The following is a 25,226-nucleotide window of genomic DNA, read 5'->3' as shown; positions in this document are numbered from 1 at the left end:
AAGGAAGAAACAACGAAAAGCAAAAACAGTTTCTGGGAGTATTTTCTGGAAGAAAACCTACCCTAGTCAATCAGGACTGAACATTTTGTGGGCTTCCATACCCATCCTTGTATGTGGGCTTCCATTCCATACTGGTATGGAAGAAGAAAGGTGTTCTGAATTCAGAACTACCCACTTGTAAGGTAACTTTTGGAAGACCCTACTTGTAATTTGGGAATTGACTATATTATCAGTGTTCACTCTTTTGTGGTTGATTGGAATTAAACATGCTTTCTTATAACCATCAGATTACTCACAACATGGCTTCCAGCCTGGCCTGTGGCTTTAGTGTATACAGCGTATACAGTCGGTTTTTAATGTACATATCTTCTCACCATGCTTTATTCTCCTGACTGCAGGACTTCAGTTGGTAGTGAGAGATACTGAGACAGCACCTGAAGAACTCTTCTTTGAGCTTCGGAAACCTCCACAGCATGGCACACTCCTCAAGTACACAGCTCAGTCCCAAGGGCCCATGGCCACAGGTAGCTGCTCACTCTGTCATAGGCCTTCTTGGAGGATTTCTTGCTCCACAGTCCACTTTATGTTTCTCAGACAAGAACTATAGCAACTTTGTGGGGCAAACTATGAGGAGATACTTAGAAAAGAAAAAGCTTTAGTGTTTAGTCCATCGGCTGAAATTTTGGGGACTTCTTTCTCTTTGCCACCACCCATGCCCCAAAACTATGACTCCATTTCCTCAAGTAATAGGTGAACTTGGTTGGTTTCTGAAACCTGGAGTAAATTCATTGAGAACAACCTCATATGAGTTGTCAGCTGCTACTTTCCTATGGTTTCTTCATGGAGATGAATTTGTCTTCCTTAATTTGGTATGTGAATCATCACAATAGTTTTAGCACTGCAATTTTGATAGTGTAAACTACATGTATCTTCATCCATAAAAAAAGGGAGCACATTTTTAAAGTATTATTTATGCGATGTAACAGTGTGGTACTGTGACCAGCTTTCCAAATATTTATTGTGCTTTCACCAGTAAAAAATAATACGTGTTGACTGTTTAGAAAGTACAGAAAAGCACGAAGAACACAAATCTAATTTTTAATAGTCAGCCCTTATATATCAAAGTGAATATTAGCCCTTTCAAAGTAGTCACCTTGGGATGGTATACGCTTATTTCAACAATCTGTACATTCTTAAACCTTGATATAATTCCTAATAAGCATGTAATAATGCATTCTTCTGAATATCTCTGCAGAGGGAGGGGGCAAGTCTTTGACCTTGAAGGTACATCGAATTTGTAAAAACACCCAGTAGGCATTTGGGAGTCACATAGGCAGATGTTTTAGAATTTACTGAACAAAAGAAATGTCATTAGAATAGAATTCTAGCATCTTTAGGGAACTACTTTAGGAACATAAGAGTGATAGCCCAGTTTCCTTAACATTATATTTAACCTATATTTGTGTGATTAATATATGAAAGCTAAAGGTATTTGTAAAATATTAGTTTTTTAACTTTTTTTAGGCACAATACCACTAGCACCAGTAAATCATAGTAACACAATGTTGAAAGAGAAGGTTTAGAAGACGAATACAGAGAAAGAATAAATTCTTTAGTTTCATTATATAACACCAATTATGAGAGTCAATAATCTATTGAGAAACAGAGTTGAATATAACATCCAAGAAGACCAGTCCCCCACTTGTGCTCCATGGAGTTGTGGGGACCCATGGCACTAAGTAGCATTTCTCATAAAAAGTGTTCCATGACCAAACAGTTTTCAGAAGCTTTAATATTGTGTATTGAAGATTCTAAAATTCTAATAAATCCTGCAGTTTAAAAAATTTTAATTTTAAATTTTGTTTAAACCCATTTTTCTGAAACTTATATGACCTTGAAACTTTTTTCATCCAGCACATATCAACTCTATCATGAATTAGTACTCTAGACTTATCCAGTTAGAGTTTCTAACTTAAGTCTCTTTTTCAATTTTTACATATTTTTAAATTTAAAGAAAAACCTTATGCTCTCAGTTGAAACAAAGACCTCTCACAGGTTCATCAAGCATAATTTATTTTCTTAACTTTTTCAAAAATTTTTCAGTATCGAGATTACATTCTAGAAGGGCTATCATAAAGCATAGAGGCTTGTCTTTTATTGTCTAGAATCAAGAGTCATGAGTGGATCTCATAGAGGCAGATTTTGGTTCAATATGATTAAGAACTTAGAAAAAATGAGAGCTATCTCCAGCGGAATTAGCTACCTTGTAATACAGTGAGCCTCCCACCTTGAGAAGTGTGAAGGGCAGGCTACATCGCCCTTTTTCCAAGGGTAATGTAGAGGGAATCCTATATTGGGTGGGTGGTTGGACTAATTAGCTTACAACTCCCAGAGTTTATGAGCCTATGTGTACTTTGAAATCCTGAGAACAAAGGTGTTATATAAATGAAAAGCGTTATTCCCAGAAGTAATTGGTTCTGCAATTTGTTTTATTCTGGAAAGGTGACACTTTCACATATGAGGATATTGAGAAAAATGTTCTGCAGTATCTACACGATGGCTCCTCTGCCCGGGAAGACAGCATGGAGATCTCAGTCACAGATGGCACCTCAGCCACAACGGTGGAAGTGAGAGTGGAGGTGTCGCTGTCAGAGGATCGAGGGCCTCGACTGGCTGCTGGTGCCTCTCTGAGCATTACTGTTGCTAGTAAAAGCGCAGCTGTCATCACGAGGTCACACCTTGCTTATGTTGTAAGTTCTTGTCCTCTTGTTCTCCACTGCACCCTCTGACTAGCTGACTAGAAACCAATGCCATGGCTGAATATTTGGGGCATCAGGTATATGGCCATGTAAAGAATTTTTTTTCAACTTCTCCATATTTGTGCTCTTAGGAATAGTTACACTCTTTATTCCAGCTGCTTCACTGTCTCGTGAGCAGACAAGTGAATGAGCAAAACTTTGATGAAAACACGATGAGTATGTATGGGGCTGGGTGATTGTCAACAGGAAACAGCGGCAATGTCAGAAAAGCCCAAGTCCCCATGTGTTAAGCTCTGCTCATATTATTTCAAATGGAAGTTTGAGGGAAAGAGCATTTTAGAAGAACTTACCTGGTCAGAGACTGATAGGTAATGGTATTTCATGGTCTACTTTTTTGAGAAAGCCTACTTTCTGTCAGCTTTTGTCTCAGGTCCAGCTCTGGACAGAATACTGTCACACTCCCTTGGCATGGCTCTCTGCCAGGTTTCCAGGCAAGATCACTGACTTACCTTCCAATCTATAACCCAAGACAAGCATGTGGTTACGGAACCAAGGGTGGATTCAGGAATTTGGCGGGCAGGGCTTGGGGATTCCCATCTGGCCCTAACTGAATAAGTGATCCTGGCTAATTAAACTCATCTTCTGTCTTTGATTTTCATCTGGAGCTAAGGATAATGAGTATAATTAATTTTATTTTTCAGTTATGTATGTTGTAAACAGATATGAACTCTCTATGCAAACATAATAATGAGTAGTTTTGACAAATGCCTTGAAAATAAGAATAATAATCATTCTTAGTATTGAATTTTTCCTTTACTAATCTTAAACTTCCAACCAATGACCTGGCCTTTTTTTTTAAAATGCTATATAGTTTTAAGTAATTCTTCTCTGGGCTGAAGAGTCTGGCTATAAAGTCTGGTCTTGAATAGTAGCATGTGAGATAAAGCATTGGCCTGGGAACAATTGCTTCAATTGCTTTTGCACAGATTTTCCCCTCAAATTGTCTTTTCTTAAATTGTGGGAAACTGCATTTCATCCTCATTCTTCTCATGGGTCTAGTATAGTTTCAGAACAGCTTTGACTTGTTTTTTTTTTAATTGACAGGTGATTTTTACCGTGGGTTATGGTCTTTTGAATCTTATGAAACTCATGAATTCATAAAAATGTATGAATACAGATTTAATCAATAGATCACCAAGGCTTGAAAAATGTTTGACAGACCAAAATAGCTCTCCAGGAGCAGTTCCTGCCCATTAACTGCGTATTATAAGCTGCATATCAAAATGCAAGCCCATTGGCAACTGAACATGTATTTTCAGAAATTGATTGAATATGCATTTACCCAGTAGAGCAGAAAGACTCCAAAAGAACTATTCCAGCCTGCTGAAAGCATAGCATATTTTAAAGACTTAGCTAAGTTATATACTAACTTTCTCAGGGGTTGTAGAAGAATTTTGTACTTAGTGTCATGGGGAAAATTTTTCCAGATATGCATGGTTAATGAGTTTGCAGTGACTATCCAAAAAGGTGGGAAAAGCCACCAGAACTCTGGTCATAAAAGGAGCAGAATATAAAGGAATAGGAGCAGGTGAGCCTGTTCTTAGAGTCTCATTGACTACAAGAGGGTGACATGATGTTGGCAGAAACAAAAGGCAAAAATGGGATCTGTGTAATTTGCTTCTTAATGGTGGTTTCCTATACACAGTTTGCTACGCACTGCAAGTAAACAAGTAGGGAAAGGATGGGGCGGGTTTTGTAGTTAACGTGGATGGATTTTCCTCCAAGCTCACCACTTACTAGAGTAGTAACCCTTGGCAAGTTGCTTAACTCTCTAGGGCTTAGTTTTCTCATCTGTAATACAGGGAGGATAATATAAGATTAATCTTAAAATCCTAATAGTGATTCTATGCACCAGCCAAAAATAAAATAATTCAAAATATGATACCATCTGTAATAACATAACAAAACACATATCTAGGAATAAATGTAACAAAAGATGTGTAACTTCTAGGAAAAATTGATGCTATGACTGACTATAAAGAAAATCCAAAAGAACCTCTTGACAAAGTATTAGAAATGAAAGAATTTACCAAGTGGCCAGACAGAAGATCAACAAAACAATAACATGGCTATGCATAAGCAAAAAAAAGCCGGTAAATATAGCTAAAAAGATGATACCTGTTATAATAGCATTAGAAAAATCATGTCTGTTGGACTAAATCTAACGAAAACCAGATAGTACTTCTACAGGGAAAATTATAACACATCATTGACAGACTTTTAAAAAAAGCACTAAATAAATGATGAGATATGCCATATTCATGAATAGGAAGATTTAATATCAAAAAGATACCCATTCTCCCACAAAGTGATCTTTTCATTCAATTGAGTTCCAATCAAACCCCCAGTGTACTTTTTAAAGATCTTGATAAGTTGATTCTACAATATATGAGGAAGAAAAAGTGGGCAGAATTCTGAAAAAGAATGATAGGAGGGCAGGGGCTTTGCCCTATCAGATAGCAGGATTTCTTACAAACCTGCACAATAGAGGCAATGTAGCACAAGAATGTACTAGAAAGTCCAGAAACAGACCCACACCTAGGACTGTAGTATAAAACATATAGCAAGTCAGATCAGGAGGAACCAGTTAAAACATAAATCTGCACAAAATGATTATTCATATGGAAAAAAGCAAACTTGCACTACTACCTCACACCCTGCACTGATGGTAATTATGGGCAAATTCAGTACTTGAATGTCAGAAGTAAAATTTTACAATTCTTTGTAGGATATAGGTGAATATTTTTTAATATTGGGAAAGGGAAGAAGTTCTTAAACTAGAAACAAAGAGTGCTCACTATAAAAAAATTGATCAACTTGAGTATATTAAAATTAAATTTATGTTTTCCAAAACACACCATAAATACAGAAAACAGCCAAGTTACAAATTGGAAAGAGATATTTGCAACACGTATAACTAAAAAATAACAAAGAAAATATAAAGAACATCCGCAGATCAAGAAGAAACAGATAACCTAGTAGAGAAATGAACAAGAGACATTAACAGAATTTCAGAAAAGGAACCCAGAGGGCCAAGAAATATCAGAAGAGATATTTACCTTTTCAGTCATCTGGGAAAACAAATTATATAGCATTTTATAACAGTTTACTTGACAGAAATTAAAAGGTCTGAAAATACCAAATCTTTGGAGGAAATGATTCTAAAGGGGGTTCTTTGCTGATGGACATGTAAACTGGAACAACCGCTTTGGGAAAGAATTTGGCATTGTCTTGTGAGGATGAATTTTCATGTACCCTAATGGTTCCACTCCTAGATTGCTATCCAAGAGAAGCTTTCACATGTATGCCAAAGGATACACAAGCATGTTCATAGCAATACTATTTGTAATAGCAAATATATTGAAACCAGCCAAATGCCCATCAACAGGATAACAGACAACTTGTGATATACTTATTCTATGGAATATTAGAGAATACTCAAAACAGATGGACTATAGCTGCACAAAGCAATACTCATGGATCTTAGCAGTCCGCTATTGAGTAAAAAGAAAAATAAATCCCAGAAGAGGAAAGTCTAACTCCCTTTTCCTAAGCAAAAAAAAAAAAAACTAAACTAAAAATACTCTGTGTAATATATCAAACTATATCAAGAATTCAAGGAAATGAGAGACAAGATCCAGGGTGATTATAAGCCCAAGCCAGGATGAAGGAGGAGCACGTAGGTACATAGTAATTATCAAAGTTCTAATCCTGGTGTTGAATGGTGGGTCAATAGATGTGTAAATAATAAAAAGAAAGTGAAAAAATGAATTAATACAAAAGGGATAAGAAGGTCTTTGAGTAGGAAAATTACATGAGAACAAGCTCTATATTAGGAATTTTTTCCACCCACACTATCTTGGATATCCCAAAAGAGTAATTTTCTTTAAATTTTGACAGCATTTTTAGAAAAAAAGAAAATCTAGCTGATTTCACACTTTTTCAAACTGAGCAGTTATTTAAGATTTGAAACATTATAATAGATATGCCTGACATGAAATAAGCATTTCTTTGCCAAATTTGCCAATGTGGAATTTCAAAGCTATTCATTCTAATCAAGAGCCAGGAGTTCTGTCCTTGTAGTTTATCACCATCTCAGAAAACAATACTTTAGAACTCTCAGCAGTCTTTTTAAAATTCTCTCTCAGAGGATACTCACAGTAATGTTAGGAAGTAGTCTTTTGGAAGCCAACATATTGTATTTGACAACTCATGTGGAAAAACAGAGAAACTTTTAAATTATAAATTTAGAGGAAATTTTCTGAAGTTTTGCAGCTTCGATGAATTTGAATTTCCTTCCTTGCTGGTGTCAAGTGATGTGAGGAAATACAGAAAATTCTGTGATCTTGTACTGAGGCTCTGAACTACCAACTTAAAAAGGCCCCGGGGGATAGAATTGAGAACTGACTAAAACCTGCTGGCCCAGATCACCAGGTATCCATGCTCACATTCCTGATCCTATACGTCAACTAACTGTACAACAGAGTCATGAAAATTTGCGTTTGAAAGTGCACTTAGCCATGCAATATTCATTTTCATTGTTGCTGTGGTAAAGTGTAAAGGGCCGCCATGTTCACAGCCAACTGCTCTAAAAGATGAATGACTCAGGGAAACTTTCCAAGAAGATGTTGCCTGCCTCCCAGATATTTCCAAAAATATCCTTGAAGAAAGAGGAAATTGTTCATTAAGACATTTAATTATTGTCCACGTAGAAACATAGAAAGCCGATTTTTTTTTTTAAAGATTGGCACCCTAGCTAACAACTGTTGCAAATCTTCTTTTTTTTCTTCTTCTTTTTCTCCCCAAAGCCCCCCAGTACACAGTTGTATATTCTAGTTGTGAGTGCCTCTGGCTGTGCTATGTGGGACACCGCCTCAGCATGGCCTGATGAGCGGTGCCATGCATGCGCCCAGGATCCAAATGAGCAAAACCATGGGCTGCCAAAGTGGAGTGTGCGAACTTAACCACTCAGCCATGGGGCCGGCCCCAGAAAGCCTATTTTATTTGTCAATAAACAATGCAGAAGGAAAGGGAAGTGGTCTATGTTGAGACTGGGCATCTTGGGGGTTGAGCATCCAAAGGTTCAGTCCTGATAGAATGAAATCTGTAAGATTCCCCAAATTCTTCTGTTAAACTCAAGTTTTATCATGTTGAATATGACTTAAAGTGAGCCATTAGCTAAGCTAAATAACTTCCATTCTTTCTGTTTCACAGAATTTTCTTTATCATTGTTTTATATGTTGTAATGGAGTTTTACCTGTTTCTAAAAAGGAAACCATCCTTAGAAACTCTAGAAGAAGCCTACAATTGTGTTTATAGGAAGATGGCTTATATCTCTGACCATGTCTTATTCTTCACTAGATGCTTATAACAAAATCAAAGCCTTGTGCGGCTCTTGTAGTAACACTAAGACATCTCTTTGTTTTATGTCCCATACTTAAAGTGTGTTTCCCACTATTATTTGAGCTACTTTTGAAAGAAGACATTATCAAAGAGGCATTTGAGGATAAATAAATACTGGGATTTTCATGCAGTTTGAAATGTTGTTGCTTGATCACAGAGCGAAAGAGACTTTTCCAATTAGCAGAGAAGGAAGCACTCGTGATCTTTCACTACTGGAAGTATTTATTCCTGCAAATATGCATTCATGTCTTGCTTCATGCTTGCCTGATTAGGATGATTCATCTCCGGACCCAGAGATCTGGATTCAGTTAAGTTCTCTGCCCATGTATGGTGCTCTCTTAAGAACCTCAGGACCTGAGGTGGAAGAACTCTCAGAGGTTTCCAATTTCACGATGGAAGACATCAACAACAAGAAAATTAGGTATATAGCCACTTTGTATTACTTGACAGAATTTTTCAAAATTGTATTAAAATATTTAAGCAACTAACCAGTAGTTCCCCTGAAAGATTATGTTGCTTCTGGTCCCACTTTTAAACAAAGATGCAGTCATCTTACCTGACTTGTCAGTGCAGCTCATTCATTTGGTTCTTCTCTTGGCCTCTATAGGTACTTGGCTGTGTTTGAGACCAGCAGTCATCTGGTTACTGACAGCTTCCATTTCTCTGTCTCTGATATGGACCATAACCATCTGGACAATCAGATGTTTACCATCATGATCACTCCTCTTGAGAATCCACCTCCAGTCATTGCTTTTGCTGACCTTATCACGGTAAACAATTCTAAGATCAATAAACAGTGCTGTAGAGAGCTGGAAATCTGTGACAATGTAAATAAAGAGTTCTACCTAAATTGGTTGCCAAGTTCTTCCCCAAAGTATCTAGGCACTAGTATCAAGATATGCGTAGTTTTCAATCATGGGTTTTTCAAAAAGTATGAAGATAATTATATGCTGAAGAGCAAATCATTATATCCATATTATTTCCTTAGTCAATAAATATTTATATGTTAGACATAAATGCTAGATGTGTATGGTAGTGGGAATAAAATTAGAAATTAAAGATACCTTTGAGGAGTTTACAATCTAATGTTTGCAGCAACTCAAATATGGGGATATGGAGAGTGTCTCCAAGTCACTCCTTAAATCAAGTCAATACTTATCACTGTAAACAATATTGACAGTTCCTGGGCCGGGGTGGGGTATATAAAGTATCCTGATCATGAAGTTACCCAGACCTGAGTTCAAGTGCCAGTTCTGTTACCTACTAGCTAAGTGGCCTTGGACCAATTATGTAATCTTAGCCTCAATTTCCTCATCTTCAAAATATTGCTATTCCTGTGACGTAGAGTATTGCTCTGATGACTAATAAAATAGAATTTTTAAACCCCACTGTGATCCTGGCACATGGTAGGGATTCCGTAAGAGCTAATTCACTTTCCTTATCCTGCTCCATGTACACACCGTAATGCCAAAAACTCAGGAGTTTTCTGGTTTTGTTGAGCAACTGAAAATTCATAAAACTGAGTTGTTTCCAAATGGTTCTGATATCCCACCCATCTTTCCATGTCCACACACTGGGGAAGCCACTTAGGCCTTCCCCATTCCCAGAGTCAGGATGACCTCCCACTTTGTAACTTGTAGACCTTCCCACATTTAGCTAAGAGTTGTTCAGAGTGAAATGGCTTGGTCATATCTGGCAGGCTAGCAAAAAACACCAGGCTCAGGGGGCAGAGTTAGCATACAAAACAGGGCTCCAAAGGAAAAAGTTAGTTTGAGCAACTACTTATACTGATTTATTTCCCCCTTGACATTAAGATAAACACTAGCTCACAGGTATGGCGAGCCCTTTCTCCCTGCATATCTATAAACATATACCATAAGGGAATAAACGGGACTTTTATTCCTGGTGGGAACACCTGTAGGACAGCTTTACCCTCACATCTCTGAGGGAGGGCTGCATGCATCATTCTGTAGCTGCAGGCTTTTGAATGTTGATGTGGAAGGAAGGCAGCCATCCTGTCATACAGCTCTGCCGAGGTGGGTGATTAGAATGGGCCAGAGCTGCTTTATAACCAGATCCATCATTGAAGGAAGCACAACTTTGAAGGGAGACACGAAGTCATCGTGTCTGAGCGTAGCTTTGAGAGGCGCTGAAAGATTGCCTGGCTTCAGCCGCGTGCACATTCCTCATCTCGTCTGTAGAGGATCTGCCTCCTCAAAGAAGTGGAATTGGTGCTGGAAGGTCACCCCAGGCAGCACTTTTCAACCCAGTTCTTTTTATTGCAGTTTTATGCAACCGCCCAAGGACTCTCTACTATCTTTTCTCTCTTAGGTTGATGAGGGAGGGAGAGCCCCACTCTCATTTCACCATTTCTTTGCTGCTGATGATCATGACAATCTTCAGGGAGATGCTGTCATTAAACTAAGTGCTCTGCCCAAGTACGGCTGCATTGAGAACACAGGAACAGGTACCAGCAGGAGCTTTGCTGTAGAATTGTTCTGGACCTGGAAAGAAGAGAAGGTGGAGGGGGGTAACTGCCTTCAATTAAACCTGGAGATGGAGAACTAAAGAGGAATGGAACCATTGCAAAGAAGTGGAAGGAAGGAAGCTTCCATGCACTCAACAAAAATTTCCTGAGCATTTTCTGTGTGCCAGGCACTTTTTTAAGCACTGGGGATATATCAGTAAACAAAGTAGACAAACCCCTATCTTCATGGTGCCTTAGATCCCAGTGGGGGAGACAGATAAGAAACCTAGTAAATAACAAAACAGTGTAAGACGTTAGGAGGTAAATCAGTGCTATGGAAAAAAATAGAGCCATGTAAGGGGATTTGGAGTGCTGGCAATGGGGATGGAGGGGCTTGTGGACTACACTCAGAGTTGAGTGTCAAGGAAATAAAAATGCCTGTCTTTTTATTGTGAGGCAGCTATCGTTTAGCTGAACCATAGCTTATGTCTCAGCTCCTTCTAAGGAGACGACATGAATTGAAACGTGTGGTTGTGTATCTGTGACCCTCTACTAAACATCCCCCTCCCTCCACCATCTGCCCTGGACTCACTGCCCTTGGTGATTATCACAGAGAAGCAGAGACGAGAAGGCGTGTACCAGCCACAGCCCCCTGAGACCCAGTGACTGACAGTTCAGACAGCTCCTGGCAGGTTACTGTGCTGCTGCCTCTGCAATGAGATGCCTGAGTGCCAGCGTTTGGCTCTAATTGGTGTGCAGCTAGCAGCTCCCACAGAGAGGACACTGACTGAAGGTGTCTGTGGCCAGCATGATGCCTGGGAGTTGAGCCTGGTTACCAGAAACTCATTTAGCAGTGGTCGTGTTTTCCTATAGAAAACCTTCAGTCTTTTCCCCCATCTTGCCTTTCAGGGTGTGCGCTTAGATTTGTTTATTGCTGAATTAGATTTATTTCCACAAATGCTTGGGCTAGATACAAGGGATGTAAAGATAAATAGGACACAGCTCCTGTCATGACTGGGAAACAAATGGTGAAACTGATAGGTTATAATAAGTGAAATGCTGGGGCAAGGAACGGAGCAACGCGCTGAGAGAGCATGTAGGACAAAATGGTTACTTTTTCCTGGGAAGTTAGGAAAGTCTGAGGAGGTGACGTGAGTTGGAACTTGAAGAGTTAGTGGGAGTTCCTGTGGACAGAGGGAAAACAGCATTTCGTGCAGAGGGAAGAGCGTGAGCAAAGGTCAGAAACCGTGAAAGGATGGTTGCCCCTGGCCGTCTCTTCCCTCCAGGTGGTTTCTTATTAAGCCTTCCTGACATGGTTTACGTCAACTTGGAATGCATGCAGAATCTTTTGCTGGTCTGAAAGTCAAATTCTTGGTAAGCCTCAGCCTCTCTAAAAAGTGGTCCTCAAACTTTAATGTGCATAAGACTCACCTGGAGGGTGTGTGAAAACAGTTTCCCAGGCAGCAACCCCAGAGTTCCTGTTTGAGGAGATCGGTGAGGTTGAATTTCTCACCTGCTCACAGGTGATGCCATTGCTGCTGGTCCAAGGACCACACTTGGAGAACAGCTGCTTTACACTGGTACAAACCTGGAAGTAAGGAAAAGACATTCGGGGGGGCAAATAACTGTCCCAAGGCACATCATTTAAGGACCCCACCCTTTGCTCCATGGGTGTTCAGAACCGAGTCTATTTTATTTACATAAAACTGGCTACCTAGATTCAGAATCCAGCTGAGCAGAAAAACATCTTTTTTTTTTAACTTTTTTTTTATTAAGATTATGATAGTTAACAACCTTGTGAAATTACAGTTGTACATCATTATTAGTCATGTTGTAGGTACACCACTTCACCCCTAGTGCCCTCCCCTCACCCCTCTTTTCCCCTGGTAACCACCGATCAGTTCTCTTTGTCTATATGTTAACTACCACCTATGAGTGGAGTCATACAGAATTCGTCTTTCTCTGTCTGGCTTATTTCACTCAACAGAATACCCTCAAGGTCTATCTATGTTGTTGTGAATGGGACAACTTTGTCCTTTTTTATGGCTGAGTAGTATTCCATTGTATGTATATACCACATCTTCTTTATCCACTCATCAGTTGCTGGGCACTTAGGTTGGTTCCATGACTTGGCTATTGTGAATAATGCTGCAATGAACATAGGGGTGCATGGGACTTCTGGAATTGCTGATTTCAGGTTCTTGGGATAGATACCCAGTAGTGGGATGGCTGAGTCATAAGGTATTTCTGTTTTTAACTTTTTGAGGAATCTCCATACTGTTTTCCATAGTGGCTACACCAGTTTTCATTCCCACCAACAGTGTATGAGGGTTCCCTTTTCTCCACATCCTCTCCAACATTTGTCACTTTTGGTTTTGGATATTTTTTCCATTCTAACAGGTATAAGGTGATACCTTAGTGTAGTTTTGAGGATTTGCATTTCCCTGATGATTAGTGATGATGAGCGTCTTTTCATGTGTCTATTGGCCATCCGTATATCTTCCAGAAGAACATCTTTTTAAAAACTCATTAGAAGAAGTAGCTTTAACTTCTTACCAGGAAGACAGGAAGAAACAGAATAATTATATTGTCAGGTCTAAAATCTAACAGCATGGAACCTGCACTCTTTGAGACCAGCACAAGCAGGACAGGACCCACCTGGGTTACCTCTAGGCCATCACTGTGATGGAGTAATCGACGTTCATAATGATAGTCTGCATGCATCCAGAACTATTTAATTTGCACATAGTGTATTCTGTTTAGGAAGGCAAGGAAGCACATAAATAATAATGATTTCCATGAAAAAACAGAAGGTGCAGTTTTAAAAATTGGAAGGATTGGTGCTTAAAGCTTCAGTGACAGATTCATTTATTGAATAGCTTGTTTTCCAGGGACAGAAAATGTCATTATTCTCTTTGAGTATGTTTTTAGGCATCATTTACTTTACTTAATCTATTTTTGACCCAAATAAAGAAGCCACAGTTCTCATATTTATAGGGATCAATGGAAAGAGAAAATAAAAATTTGAAGGAATTTTACCAGTTCCTTCTGGAAACCCTGAACCATCTTGGAGATTATTGGGTCACTGGTCACTTAGACCTCTCTATGCTTCTGGTATCAAGAAGAATAAAATCGCAGGGTAAAATTTATGAAAATGGCATTGAAGAAAAAATATTTGTCTTGAGTTCTTATTTCAAACAAATTATAAATAAAACTTTTTCATTCCTAATCTTTCTGTTGGGAGTTAACAAAAAATGACACTGTCTACAATTCAGGAAGTCAATAGCCCTTTAATTTACGATCTAATCTTTACAAAGGACCATGGGAGAGAAAAAGAGAAAGGCTTGTTGCTTTCAGATTGTCTGTCTGCACTTTTCTTTGTTTAGATATATCCAGGGAATGTTTGAAGCCACAGGGGTTTCTTTTTCCTCCTTTCTCTAGAAGAAAATTGTGGTAACAATGTAAAATCAATCAATTAGAGAGACTCAGACTAGAGCCAGGTAAGAGACAAGTCATCCATCATTTAGACATTGCTTACTCTTCCCCTTGGCCTTTTATGGTGTTTGGGGTTGGGAGTAGAAGAAGAGTTAACCAGAGCCAACACTTTCTAAGGGGCTCTGAATGGTACTTGGGCATCTCAGTACCTGAATGGCACCTGAGCTCTGGATGGTCCCTGAGCATCACAGTAGCCCTGGTGTACCATCCCAGGGTCTGAGCATTGACCCATGCAGACCTTCCCTTAAGGAACTGAGAGGTCAAATGAAATCAGGCTTAGGGAGATGTTTCTTAGTTAAAAAGGTATACAGTTAACCTTTTCTAATGCAGAGAAAGAGGATTCCTCTTGCAGAATATGCCAGGTAGAGTGGTTTTGAAATTGGCTGAAGCTTAAAGTAGAATCTTTGCTATTGTGTCATTACTTGCCTCAGGGCTTATATTATCAAAGATTTCTAACAAAACAGCCAGTGATTCTGTGCTATATAAAATAATAAAATTCTGAGAGCTTTCATGCCTATTATCTCACTTGATGCCTCATGGAAAGAACAGGACAGGTATATCCATTTCCACATGAGAAATGGTCAGTGGGGAAACTGAGATCTGACTCCAAGTCTTTGAATTCCTGGTCTCTGTTCTTTCCATGCTTCTACCTTTATCCTCAAGCATATTTTCCTCTTTTGTCGATAATGCTGTCATGTTTTCTAGGTCAGCCTAGTAAGCAGGAATTGATAAATTGGTAAAAGTCCTCTCTTGATGTTGATGCAGGTGATCGTTTTGGCCCTGGAATGACCAGTGATCTAGAGGCATCATTCCCTATTCAAGATGTCCTGGAAAACTACATTTACTACTTTCAGAGTGTTCATGAAAGCATTGAGCCAACCCATGATATTTTTAGCTTTTATGTAAGTGACGGAAACAGTCGTTCAGAAATCCACAGCATCAACATCACTATCGAGGTAAAGACTTTGGAAGTTGGAAAAATTGGGCCTTTGACCACAATATGCCACCAGTAGGTAGCTTTATATGAACTCAAAAGCAAAGAAGATGGGATTTGGCTTTCAATTTTACAGGTCAATTAAAAAATATAGCCCCAACCTTCAGGAAACTTGTAGGATTAAGGCTGGCATTTGGGGATGGTGTGACTTAGAAATGTGAATTTCCATTTCAAGGTAAGATCTGTTCATTCTGTATGAAAACAGTTTGTGAGGATCAGACTCATATTCAGATGCCAGTCTCATATTTAGATGAAAACTAACATATGCCTATTTTTCCCTGAAATGATTGTATGTGGTTCTATATGCATACTTGCCTTTTCTTATATTTTTAAAGCATTTATTCATTACATTGTAACATCCAAGAAAAGTGTTCCTTGATGCTGTATTTATTCTCATTTGAGCAACTGCATAGGCTTACCCTACCACTCCGGGGAGAGAGTGAGATAAAAGAGAAAACTCCAAATGGAATGCCCTCTACCTTGGGAAAATAAAACATATGGTACACTTGGCACCCTTCAGGGACAGTGGTGGAGGGGGTCTGGCGTGGGGGACGAGGGAGACAGCTTTACAAACCCACACTTCATGGTGTCCTTCTATAGGTACTGTGATATATTTCAGGTTTTCTACAACAGTTCAGATTTCAAATAATGTGCCCTTTTATCCCCAGGATATACTTGTACTTGTCTAACCACATGTTCCTATTTTGGTCTGGAAAAATATGATCATTGTACCAGTGAAGACATCTGAAAAGATTTCTGTAGAATGTCCATCAGCTTCTCTTCAAGGGGACGTTTTGTTTATATGACTTGCTGTCCTTTCAAACTAGTCGTATTGATTGGGAATTAAAGACGGTGACACAGTAAATGCTATTTCAATAGTGAAAGTTGCTGCGAGAATGTTACTTTCTCTGAATAATGTGCATTTTCTTTCTTCTTAAACCAATATCTGTATGAGACTTAGTATTTTGTGCTTTAATCAGAGGAAGAACGATGAACCTCCCAAGATGACCTTGCAGCCCCTCAGAGTGCGGCTCAGCTCAGGAGTGGTGATCAGCAACGCTTCTCTGAGCCTGCGAGACCTGGACACTCCAGATAATGAGCTGATTTTTGTCCTGACGAAAAAGCCTGACCACGGTAGGACACAACTGCTATGAAAGCTTCTTAATTGAGGTGCCCAATGGGTTATTAGAATAAACACATAGATTTCAGTTGATTATTCCTCTGCTTTGCCTGTATATTGTCTATTCTTTGCATCAAAGTATAATCAAATTCACAGCTAGCTAATATTCTTTGAGGTCACAGTAGATGCCAGTTGCTCTAAAAGCCTGAATCCTGGGTAATTGGTGTCTCTGAAATTCAATTTCAGCTGTTTTCTTGCTTTCTTATGTAACCTCAGGCAAAATAGGTTTCAGAGTCAGCCCATCCTCTTCTCAGGAGCAGGCATCATTGCTTGATAACCCTGGGCCATCTCATGCAAGGAACAGAGTCACAGCCTTTTTAGTAATTGCAAAAGGTGTTCACTTCAGGTTAGAGGTGTGCTAAACTCCTATATGAGCTTGTTCCTTTTGCAAAGAAAGCACTTTTGCTTATTAAGCCAGAGCTAAAAACCACCAATGGAAACCTACCTACTTCTTTTCTAAATGCCATCCCTCTGGTATTAGCTAAAGCTCTGGAACTTTCGCCTCCCAAGTGGTGTCTTACTCCGTTGTAATGCCCATTGGTCTTTTAAAGATAAAGTTGTTCCTGTTGCTGGAGGGTTAATAGAAGAGGCTGTTGGTCAGTGCATGTTACCTTGCCTTCATTCACTTTCGCTTTCTTTAATGAAGCACTTTAACTATCCCATTGTGATACACGTGACCCTTGAAAACAGAAAAATATGCTTCAACTCAAAGATGCTTAGTGTCTTTCTGAATTTAGAAGCAATTTAAAGCATATTCCCATCTCCCATCCCAGATGCCCTAGGAGGAAGGCAACAAGTGAAGAATGCTATTTTCACTTTTTTTAGTTTTTTTTTGTATGAGGATGATTGGCCCTGAGGTAACATCTGTTGCCAGCCTTACTCTTTTTACTTGAGGAAGATTGTCCTTGGCTAACATCTGTGTCAGTCTTCCTCTATTTTGTATGTGGAACACTGCCACAGCGTGGCTTGATGAGTGGTGTGTATGTCCACACCTGGTATCCAAACCCACGAACCCTGCACCGCCAAAGCGGAGTGCATGAACTTAACCACTATGCCACCAGCCCAGCTCCCTATTTTCACTATGCAGAAGGGAAAAATAAGGTTTAGATAATGAAGTGAGTGTGAATTCATGAAGAGAAGTTCGATTTCTAAGCCTCTACATTACCACATCCATCTATTTATCCTTAAGAGATTTTTAAGTAGGAAAAGTGGGACTTTATCTTCTTTATTTGTAGATGAAGCCACAGGGCAGAATCCTGTGCTTATAGATAACATGCTAAGTTGTTAGACATTTATATGTGTGTGTCACCAAGAGCCTCTGAGGTGCTTGAAATTCTACCCAGGCTCATACTAGTTGACAAAATCAGACAAAGTTTTGGTGCCATATATGTTCTACCACTGTTTCTTTGTTTTTCTTTGCTTCCTTCCTCAGGCCATTTACTTCAAAGGCAAACTGCTTCTGAGCCTCTGGAGAACGGGAGGGTTTTAGCCCAGGGCTCCTCCTTCACCTACCAAGACATCCTGGCTGGGCTGGTCGGGTACATGCCTGGTGGTACTGGTGTGGCAGTGGATGAGTTCCAATTCTCCCTCACTGATGGCCTCCACATGGGCACAGGGAGGATGGAGATATACATAGAGCTACCTACAGGTGACACCCCCAACTTGGCTGTAAACCGAGGCCTCCAGCTCTCCACAGGTACCACGGGAATGGAGGAGAGTAGCCATGGTTCTCCTATCCTAGTCTTCTTTGTCAGTGTGCAGTACTTATTTCCACGTTAACTCTGTGGGAGGGTCTTAAACTAAATGTTCGGAGCCCGAGGAGACTAGAGTTGGAGAGGACTGTTGTTTTAGGGACACTAAGAGTTGTGAGTGACAAATGTGAATCTCTGAAATTCTTTGGACCAGATGCCTGTGACTGTGAATTTGAGAAAAGATTAGGAAGAGTTTATAGTAGTTCCAGGGTCCTCAAAAATCTTAATTTATCCAGTTACTTATTGGTCTAGGTTTCTTAGAACATTGCCGCTGCGCAACCAACCCTACAGAAACAAAGAAAAAAGAAATTGAGCACAATTTTCAAGGTACTTCTATTTTAAAAAAAGGCATGGAGGGACCATTGAGAAGCCATCATGCACTGAAAGAGATTATGCAAATAATTGAGAATCATTAGATATGGTATTCTAGGGTCTAACACTCACAGTTTTGCCTATGTGTAAGCAACACTGTAGGGCCTGTGACAAGTGTCAATCTTGAAGTCACTTTGCAGTACAGAGTTAGTAATTAGGGAGTGGGCGTTTTGCCCACAGAGCATCCACATCGCACTGGGGTTCTGTTTGTTTGTCTGTTCTTAGTTTCACACATATTTTGTGGTGAAAAAAATTTGGTATAGTGGTATTTTAAAATTTGGATATTCCTAAAAGTCCCAGGTATTAGGTCTGGGGTTTACTTTTACCCTATTTACAAGCTTATAGGTTAGTCTGTTACTGTTTCATGGGTGCTGGTACAAGACAGGAGATTCTTCCGTCAGAGACAAAGTACTTTGTTACTCACAGCATAGCAGGCAGCATTGCCGTCCCCAAGTTTGCACTGGTTCCCTCTGCCCTCCAAGTCTCATGGGGGTGATGCAGACGGCCCAGATGGATGCCTTCATATGCAGTGGGATGCATTACAGAAGAGGAACACTGAGCTTGGGGAGCTCTCTGTGTTATAATCAGCAATAAGCAAGCCTGATCTTTGTTCCAGAGGAAGACATCACCTCTTCCCTCAAGGTTGTTCGCTGAGAGTGGTCCAGGGAAGGAGTGCTTAGGGGGCTTTGCACTGTTGACGTTGTCCAGCAGGAACAGGGACGCTCAGGGCCGGTAGTGAATTGCCACTCCAAATACCAGGATGTATTACACATGGATGACTGAGATCTACTTTACCAGAATTTACTATTTTTGATATGAGAAAATGGCTGGTAAGCACGAGACAAGGCCCTGAGAAGAGGTGTTTGCCAGTAGCTAGTACTTTGCCTCTACCCCAACATCTGTGTGGCCTTACAGGGTCCAGCACTCAGGTCTCCATGCTCTGTAATCCTCACCACATCCCCTGTCTTAAGCAACATTGATTTTGCCTGTTTGGTCTGAGATGGCAACCAGATACATTTGTGAGTTTATATGAAGCTTTTTTTTATGATTTGGTGATCCTCAAGGCAGTAAATTAAGTCCAAGCAGGATTCATCATAGATCTAGGAGTTATTTACATCACAGAACTAGGAGTTATTAGATAGGTCTAGGTACTAATGATAGGTCACGGGAGGGAAGCAAGCATAAGGAGAGAATGAAAGTGGATCAGAAGAGAAAAGAGCTCAGATCTAAACCCAAGGGATGACTAGCAAATTGGGAAGTTGGGTCTATTTCGCTTGGAGAAATTAAAATTTGTTCAACGGGAAGCAGAAGGTGAAGCACCTGGTACTTGCTTAGACCCAGGGAATGTGTGATAATTTAGCTTTCAGTCTCCTAAAATCATTTGTTAGCTTCCAGTCTCCTAAAATCATTTGACATCCTATTCAAAGGAAGTGATGGGGAATGAACTATTCTCTCCCATTCTCTTCCAGGGTCTATAGCACGCATCACAGAACAGCACTTGAAAGTGATAGATACTGACTCAGATGATGGTCTGGTGATGTACATCATGAAGGAGGATCCTGGTGCCGGGCGCCTGCAGATGGTAAAGCATGACAGTCTGGAGCGAATCTCCGTTCAAGGCCCCATCCGAAGTTTCACCCAGGCTGACATTAGCCAAGGTCAGCCAGTTCTCTTGTGCTACCCAGACTTCCACGGACACCACCCACAGTAGTAAAATGGGAGTTAAATGCCTGGTAGCCTATGGCCGTAAACTGTGAACTCTTTGTTTTGAATAAGAGCTGTGTTAGAGCTTCATTTATTCTTTCTTGTCTCCACAATTTTTTGTTTTTAAAAAACTATCCGTCTTTGCTAAAATCTACCCATGCTTTGACATAGCAATGATGAAATTTGGGGCTGTTATGGAGGGAAAAAATCATTTTGACTTGCTATGATGCTGAAAAGTGTGTGTGAGAGAGAAAGGAAAAAGAAGTGAATTGGGATGGATTAAGGTGAAAATTATGTCTGCCGTTGGTGAACAATTTATATCTCTTTTCAGCTCCCCAAAGAGTACAAGTTAATGAACTAAGCAAAATGGAAGGGCATAAATCGGAGCTGCCTGGGGGAGATTACATAGCTCATCCCTCCTCCAGGAAATGCTGATGTAATAGAAAAGCATAAATGTTAAATGCTACATAGTTACTGTATGATGCTTTCAGTGGTAAAAATAAAAGGCGGGGAGGGAGTTACATATGGGGGAAAAAGTAATCCAGTGTCATGTGATGATGTGCAAATCCAGTTAGAGGTGGAAACATGCCCCCAAGGAGCAGAAATAAGGGTCCTGTCCATGCATAACACCTAAAATTGGTAGCAGCTGAATTCTCATTGGACCTGTCTGTACTTTAGTGAAAGGGATGGAATAGGCAAAGGGACAGTAATTCCTTAATTATTCTTTGCCTGATTGTCTCTTTTTAAAAGATGAGACCAAGTACCTCTTCCCAGATGTTTGGTTATATTTCATTGATAGACACCTGGAAGTGATGCTGTGGGTTAACAAAGATGTTAATACATTGCACTGCTCCCCTTGAATCCTTTGGACAGAAGTGTAGAGTTTTTGTATTTTGTTTATCTATTTATTTGTTGGTTGATTATATTTCACATTCCACAAATGATTTAAGGCTGTATGGGGAAATGGGAGTGATGAATTCTGGGAGAATGTAGGCCAAAGCTCTGTGTCCTCTTGGCCTGTGACGTGGATATATTACAGGATCACACCAATGCTTTGGGTGCAGTCAGTGCACATTTTCCATGTGGGCAGTTTTGCTAATCTAGTTATTCCGTAGAATCCTGCACAAAAGCTGAGCCTTAACCATGAGCAGTGCTCCCTGGGATGATTTTATTATGAGGGGTCTTTGATTATGATGAACTCAATAGTGGGAGAGGAAAGGGAGGAAATGAAACTTTAGATTAAAATGTCAAAAGCACTGTCAACATGAGGAAGGTATTAACTGATTCATTGGTGTGAATACCAATCAGATTTCCACCTCACACTTCAGAAGTAAGGGCAGAAAGCACTGATAGCAAATCTTGATTTTTTTTTTTTTTTTTGTCATTTTTACAGGCAAAGTAGAATACAGTCATGGAAAAGGAGAATCTGGAGGGAATTTTGCTTTTAAATTTGATGTGGTTGATGAAGAAGGCAACAAATTGACTGACCAGTCATTTTCCATCAGTGTTTTGGGTAAGGGGGCATTGGGTTTCTGAAAATAACCAGCAGTTCTGAGCTTATGTGGTCTACACTGTGCTCACCTTGAGGCTAGAGCCTTTCCTTTACCCAGCTGGAATGAAAATCTGGAAATTATATACCCTCTGTTGTGCCGAGCTCTGGCTCCCTGGAGCACCCTCTGAGATACAGGCCTAAGAACTCTTCTGATCTTACCCCTGGGTGTCAGGTCTAGAATTGAAGAGAGGAGGCTGAAAAGATCCCATTCGCATCACTATTTCTGATATTTTCAGAAGACAAATCCCCACCAGTCATCACCACCAATAAAGGGCTGGTCTTAGATGAAAACTCAGTGAAGAAAATCACTACTCTGCAGCTCTCTGCCACTGACCAGGAGAGTGAGCCTGCAGAATTGATCTACAGAATCACCAGACAGCCCCAGCTGGGCCACCTGGAACTTGCAGCATCACCGGGTAAGACTGTCATCTCTTGCTTCATCAAACCGAAAGTTGGGATTTAGTAAATGTTGGGGGCAGCCGCTTCATGTGTGCACATAAACCTAGAATCTGCCTTTATTGGTATTTAGTTTCTGCATCATATTTTGATCACTATATACTGCCTTGCATTATACCTAACATACGGTAGATGCTGAATAATCACTTGCAGAAAGCTGAATGAAAAATTGCAATTTTATGTACGCAATCTTGTCTTCATAACTAAATTGTCAATTCCTTTAGGGCAAACACTGCACTCTCTTCTTCCTCTGAAGCCTTTGAGTACCTGGCACGGTACAATGGACTGTGCTTAAAAATGCAGTTCAACAAATGGCAAGTGAGCTTGTGTATTGAGCAAGATTCCAGTGTAGCTGCTGCTGGGGGAAAAAAGATAAATAAGATACAATCTTCACCCTTCAGAACTCTCTACTAGGTGAGATAAGGAACCTCTGCAGATAACCATAACTCAGGGAAGAATATGGCAGGTGTTTTAAAAACTGTATAAACTGGATGTCATAGGAGTTCAAAAGTGGGAGAGGCTACATTGGGTTGGAAGGTGTACAGGGCATTTACAAGTGCCCTTGGAAGACAAAGTTTGGGCAGACAGAAATTGTGTTATTTCCAGAGATGGGAACATTAAAAATAAATAATGAGTGGGCCCATTTAGCTAAAGCATATATTCAGAAAATAGTGGTAGATGGGCATCGTGGGTAGACTGAGATTTTAGGGGTGGGGGGGGTCCTTCATATTTGGGATAAGTAATCACTATTTAATTCCATAGGCAATAGGGAGTCACTGCAGAATTTTGAGCAGGGAAAGGAAGTGAAATTCATCTAGCGTCCAACAGGATGAACTGAAAGAAGGAAAAAGGAGGCAGTGCTCAGGAAGTTTCACATTTAACCAGGTAGAAGGTGATGAGGCTTCACCTAGAGGGGCAGTAGTGGGAGAAGTAAAATGAGAATAATGTAAGAGGTAACACCTGGTACCTAGGAAGTCTTCAGTCAACAATAGTGGTGGGAGGAAGGAAGGAGGGAATTGCAGAGGGAGAGCCTGGAGAACCTGGCAGCTGAATAGATGTGAAGGACAAGAGATACTTGCTTACTAAACAATCTGAAGAGAAAATTGTCTTTATTTTGTGTCTCAGAGAGGCAGTGACAGCTTGCAGGGGATTTAGATCTTCATTGCTTTTCTTTGGATTTTAGGTTACAGATTCTTCAGTCATTCAACTAGGGAAACAGCAAAACAGGGGAAATACCTGCCCTGATGGTGCTCACTTTCTAATGCAGGGAGTCATTAAACAAACAGGCAAGCAACTATATCAGGTGTCAATGGTGATGAGTGTTGGGGAGAAACAAGGGCATTCCTGGGGTGCAGGGAGCAGGGATGTGAGGGAAGGCCTCCCTAATAATAAGATGACATTTGAGCAGAGATCTGAAGAAAGAAAGCTAGCCATGCTGTTACATAAGGAAAGAGCTTTCTGGACAGAAGGATCAGCCAGGCACATCACGTTCCAGATGCAGCAAGGAGCCAGTGTGGCTGCAGCAGAGCGAGTGAGGAAGAGAGTGGTGGGGATGAGCTTGGAGAGGTGGAGGGTGATGAGTGGAGGAGGCGAGGGAGGCAGACCATGACTGGGTCCAGGGTGATAGTGGAGGAGGGAGTGTTGTGCTCTAATGGTGGGAGGGCGTGGGGAAGGTTGGACAGATTGGCCAAAATTCCTAATGCAGATTAAAGCAGGTGGCCTGCCCTTTTGTCCTGAAGTTCCTGGGGACGCATGCAGATCAGCACTCCCAAGACCTTGGCTGCGTGAGATATTTGATAACTAATTCATGAGCTAATTGCTTCTGCCAGAATTCTGTCGGGCTGCTGATTGTATCTCTCCACAGATGAAAGGGCCGACTCTTGGCTGTTGTGTTAGGCAACTGCATCCACACTGCACAGAGCTTTAAAAGGCTCTGAACTTCACACAAGGCACTGTCGTCTGCGACCTGCTGCTAAGTCCCAGCCTTCACTCTTCTCTGACCCAGGTGGTGTTGAGTCCTGTGTGAGGCTGCACCAGATTTGCCTTTCCTATTTTTATAGGCTCAGCCTTCGCTGGGCTTAAATTCTGGTTGCCAAGAGTAGGCCAAAGCTGGTTAGGGAGCGACCCATCTGTGATCACACTTCTCCCCCCTCTTGGGAAAGTAGCCCCCCAAGATAGAAGGAGGGCCCCCCCCAAGCTGGGACACCTCCTTCACCTGCCCTTTTGCACCAGGCTTGACTTCCTGATCCATGTTGTCTCCCGTCTCCACCAATTTTTCTCAATCCACCTGTTTCTAGTAACTCTAAGTAGACCAGATGTAAGGATCCAGTGCCCTCTATTATTCTTGAGGGCCCCTCCCCATTGCTAATAGGACAGGGCTTCCCTGCCCCTGCCTCACCACCAACCCCACTCTGGCCCTTTCTGTAGCATTTAACCAGCCTTCTCTCCTTCCCTGTCTTCTCTAAGTGAGAAAATATTCATGAATTTGATTCTTTTTTACATGTCAAAGGTCTCCCTTCAGAGGAGGTACATATTGGTTACTTATCGTCCTCTCTTAAGACAGCTGGCTCCAGCTTAGAGAAATGCAGCAGCACCTCACCCCGTTGTCTCAGTGGGCAAGGATGGCTCTACCAGGAGCCAGGGGTGGGCTGGGGGCTTTCTTTCTGAGAAGAGCAGAGCATCTTCTAGGCCAGTGTCTGTAGTGCAGGCACTAAGCTACTCTGAGACCACTGTCTCTCGGAATTGTCATTTGCCACCAGAGCTTGCAGACATCCTCTTGATGGTTGACTATGAAGTGGACTTATTCTCATGCTGTCTTCCTTGGTCAGCTGGATGTAACTGATTGTTCTCTTTAGATAGACAGAAAAGGTTGAGGATCCTCCTTTCTTCCCCTGAGGAGATATAGGGAGCCATATGCCCATGCAAACTGTGCAGGAGACTGACAAGAGCCTCCTGCCACTGAGGAGAGTCTAATGTGAGGGTCTAATTCCCGTGTGTGTGCCCTTTTCAACGTCGAGGAGCCGCACCCTTATG

At 40.8% G+C, this 25,226-nt stretch overlaps 1 protein-coding gene across 3 annotated transcripts in view; it reads left to right on the top strand.

The window, feature by feature from the left end:
* The window catches only part of FRAS1 (Fraser extracellular matrix complex subunit 1), a 419,525-nt gene that overhangs the window by 319,550 nt on the left and 74,749 nt on the right, over positions 1 to 25,226 (top strand). For 2 of the 3 annotated variants that reach the window (XM_044766202.2, XM_014865057.3), the window contains 11 exons: positions 399 to 524; positions 2,503 to 2,750; positions 8,495 to 8,643; positions 8,830 to 8,992; positions 10,554 to 10,689; positions 14,950 to 15,140; positions 16,159 to 16,312; positions 17,791 to 18,054; positions 19,951 to 20,139; positions 21,579 to 21,698; positions 21,974 to 22,153. In XM_044766202.2, the coding sequence (XP_044622137.2) occupies positions 399 to 524; positions 2,503 to 2,750; positions 8,495 to 8,643; positions 8,830 to 8,992; positions 10,554 to 10,689; positions 14,950 to 15,140; positions 16,159 to 16,312; positions 17,791 to 18,054; positions 19,951 to 20,139; positions 21,579 to 21,698; positions 21,974 to 22,153 (1,920 nt within the window). The remainder of the gene's footprint in view (positions 1 to 398; positions 525 to 2,502; positions 2,751 to 8,494; positions 8,644 to 8,829; positions 8,993 to 10,553; positions 10,690 to 14,949; positions 15,141 to 16,158; positions 16,313 to 17,790; positions 18,055 to 19,950; positions 20,140 to 21,578; positions 21,699 to 21,973; positions 22,154 to 25,226) is intronic. The other variant, XM_044766201.2, reaches the window with a different exon arrangement.

Source organism: Equus asinus, chromosome 3 (genome assembly GCF_041296235.1).
Source record: "Equus asinus isolate D_3611 breed Donkey chromosome 3, EquAss-T2T_v2, whole genome shotgun sequence".
In the NCBI taxonomy this organism is placed as follows: domain Eukaryota; kingdom Metazoa; phylum Chordata; class Mammalia; order Perissodactyla; family Equidae; genus Equus; species Equus asinus.
This window is presented reverse-complemented; position numbering and strand designations above follow the sequence as displayed.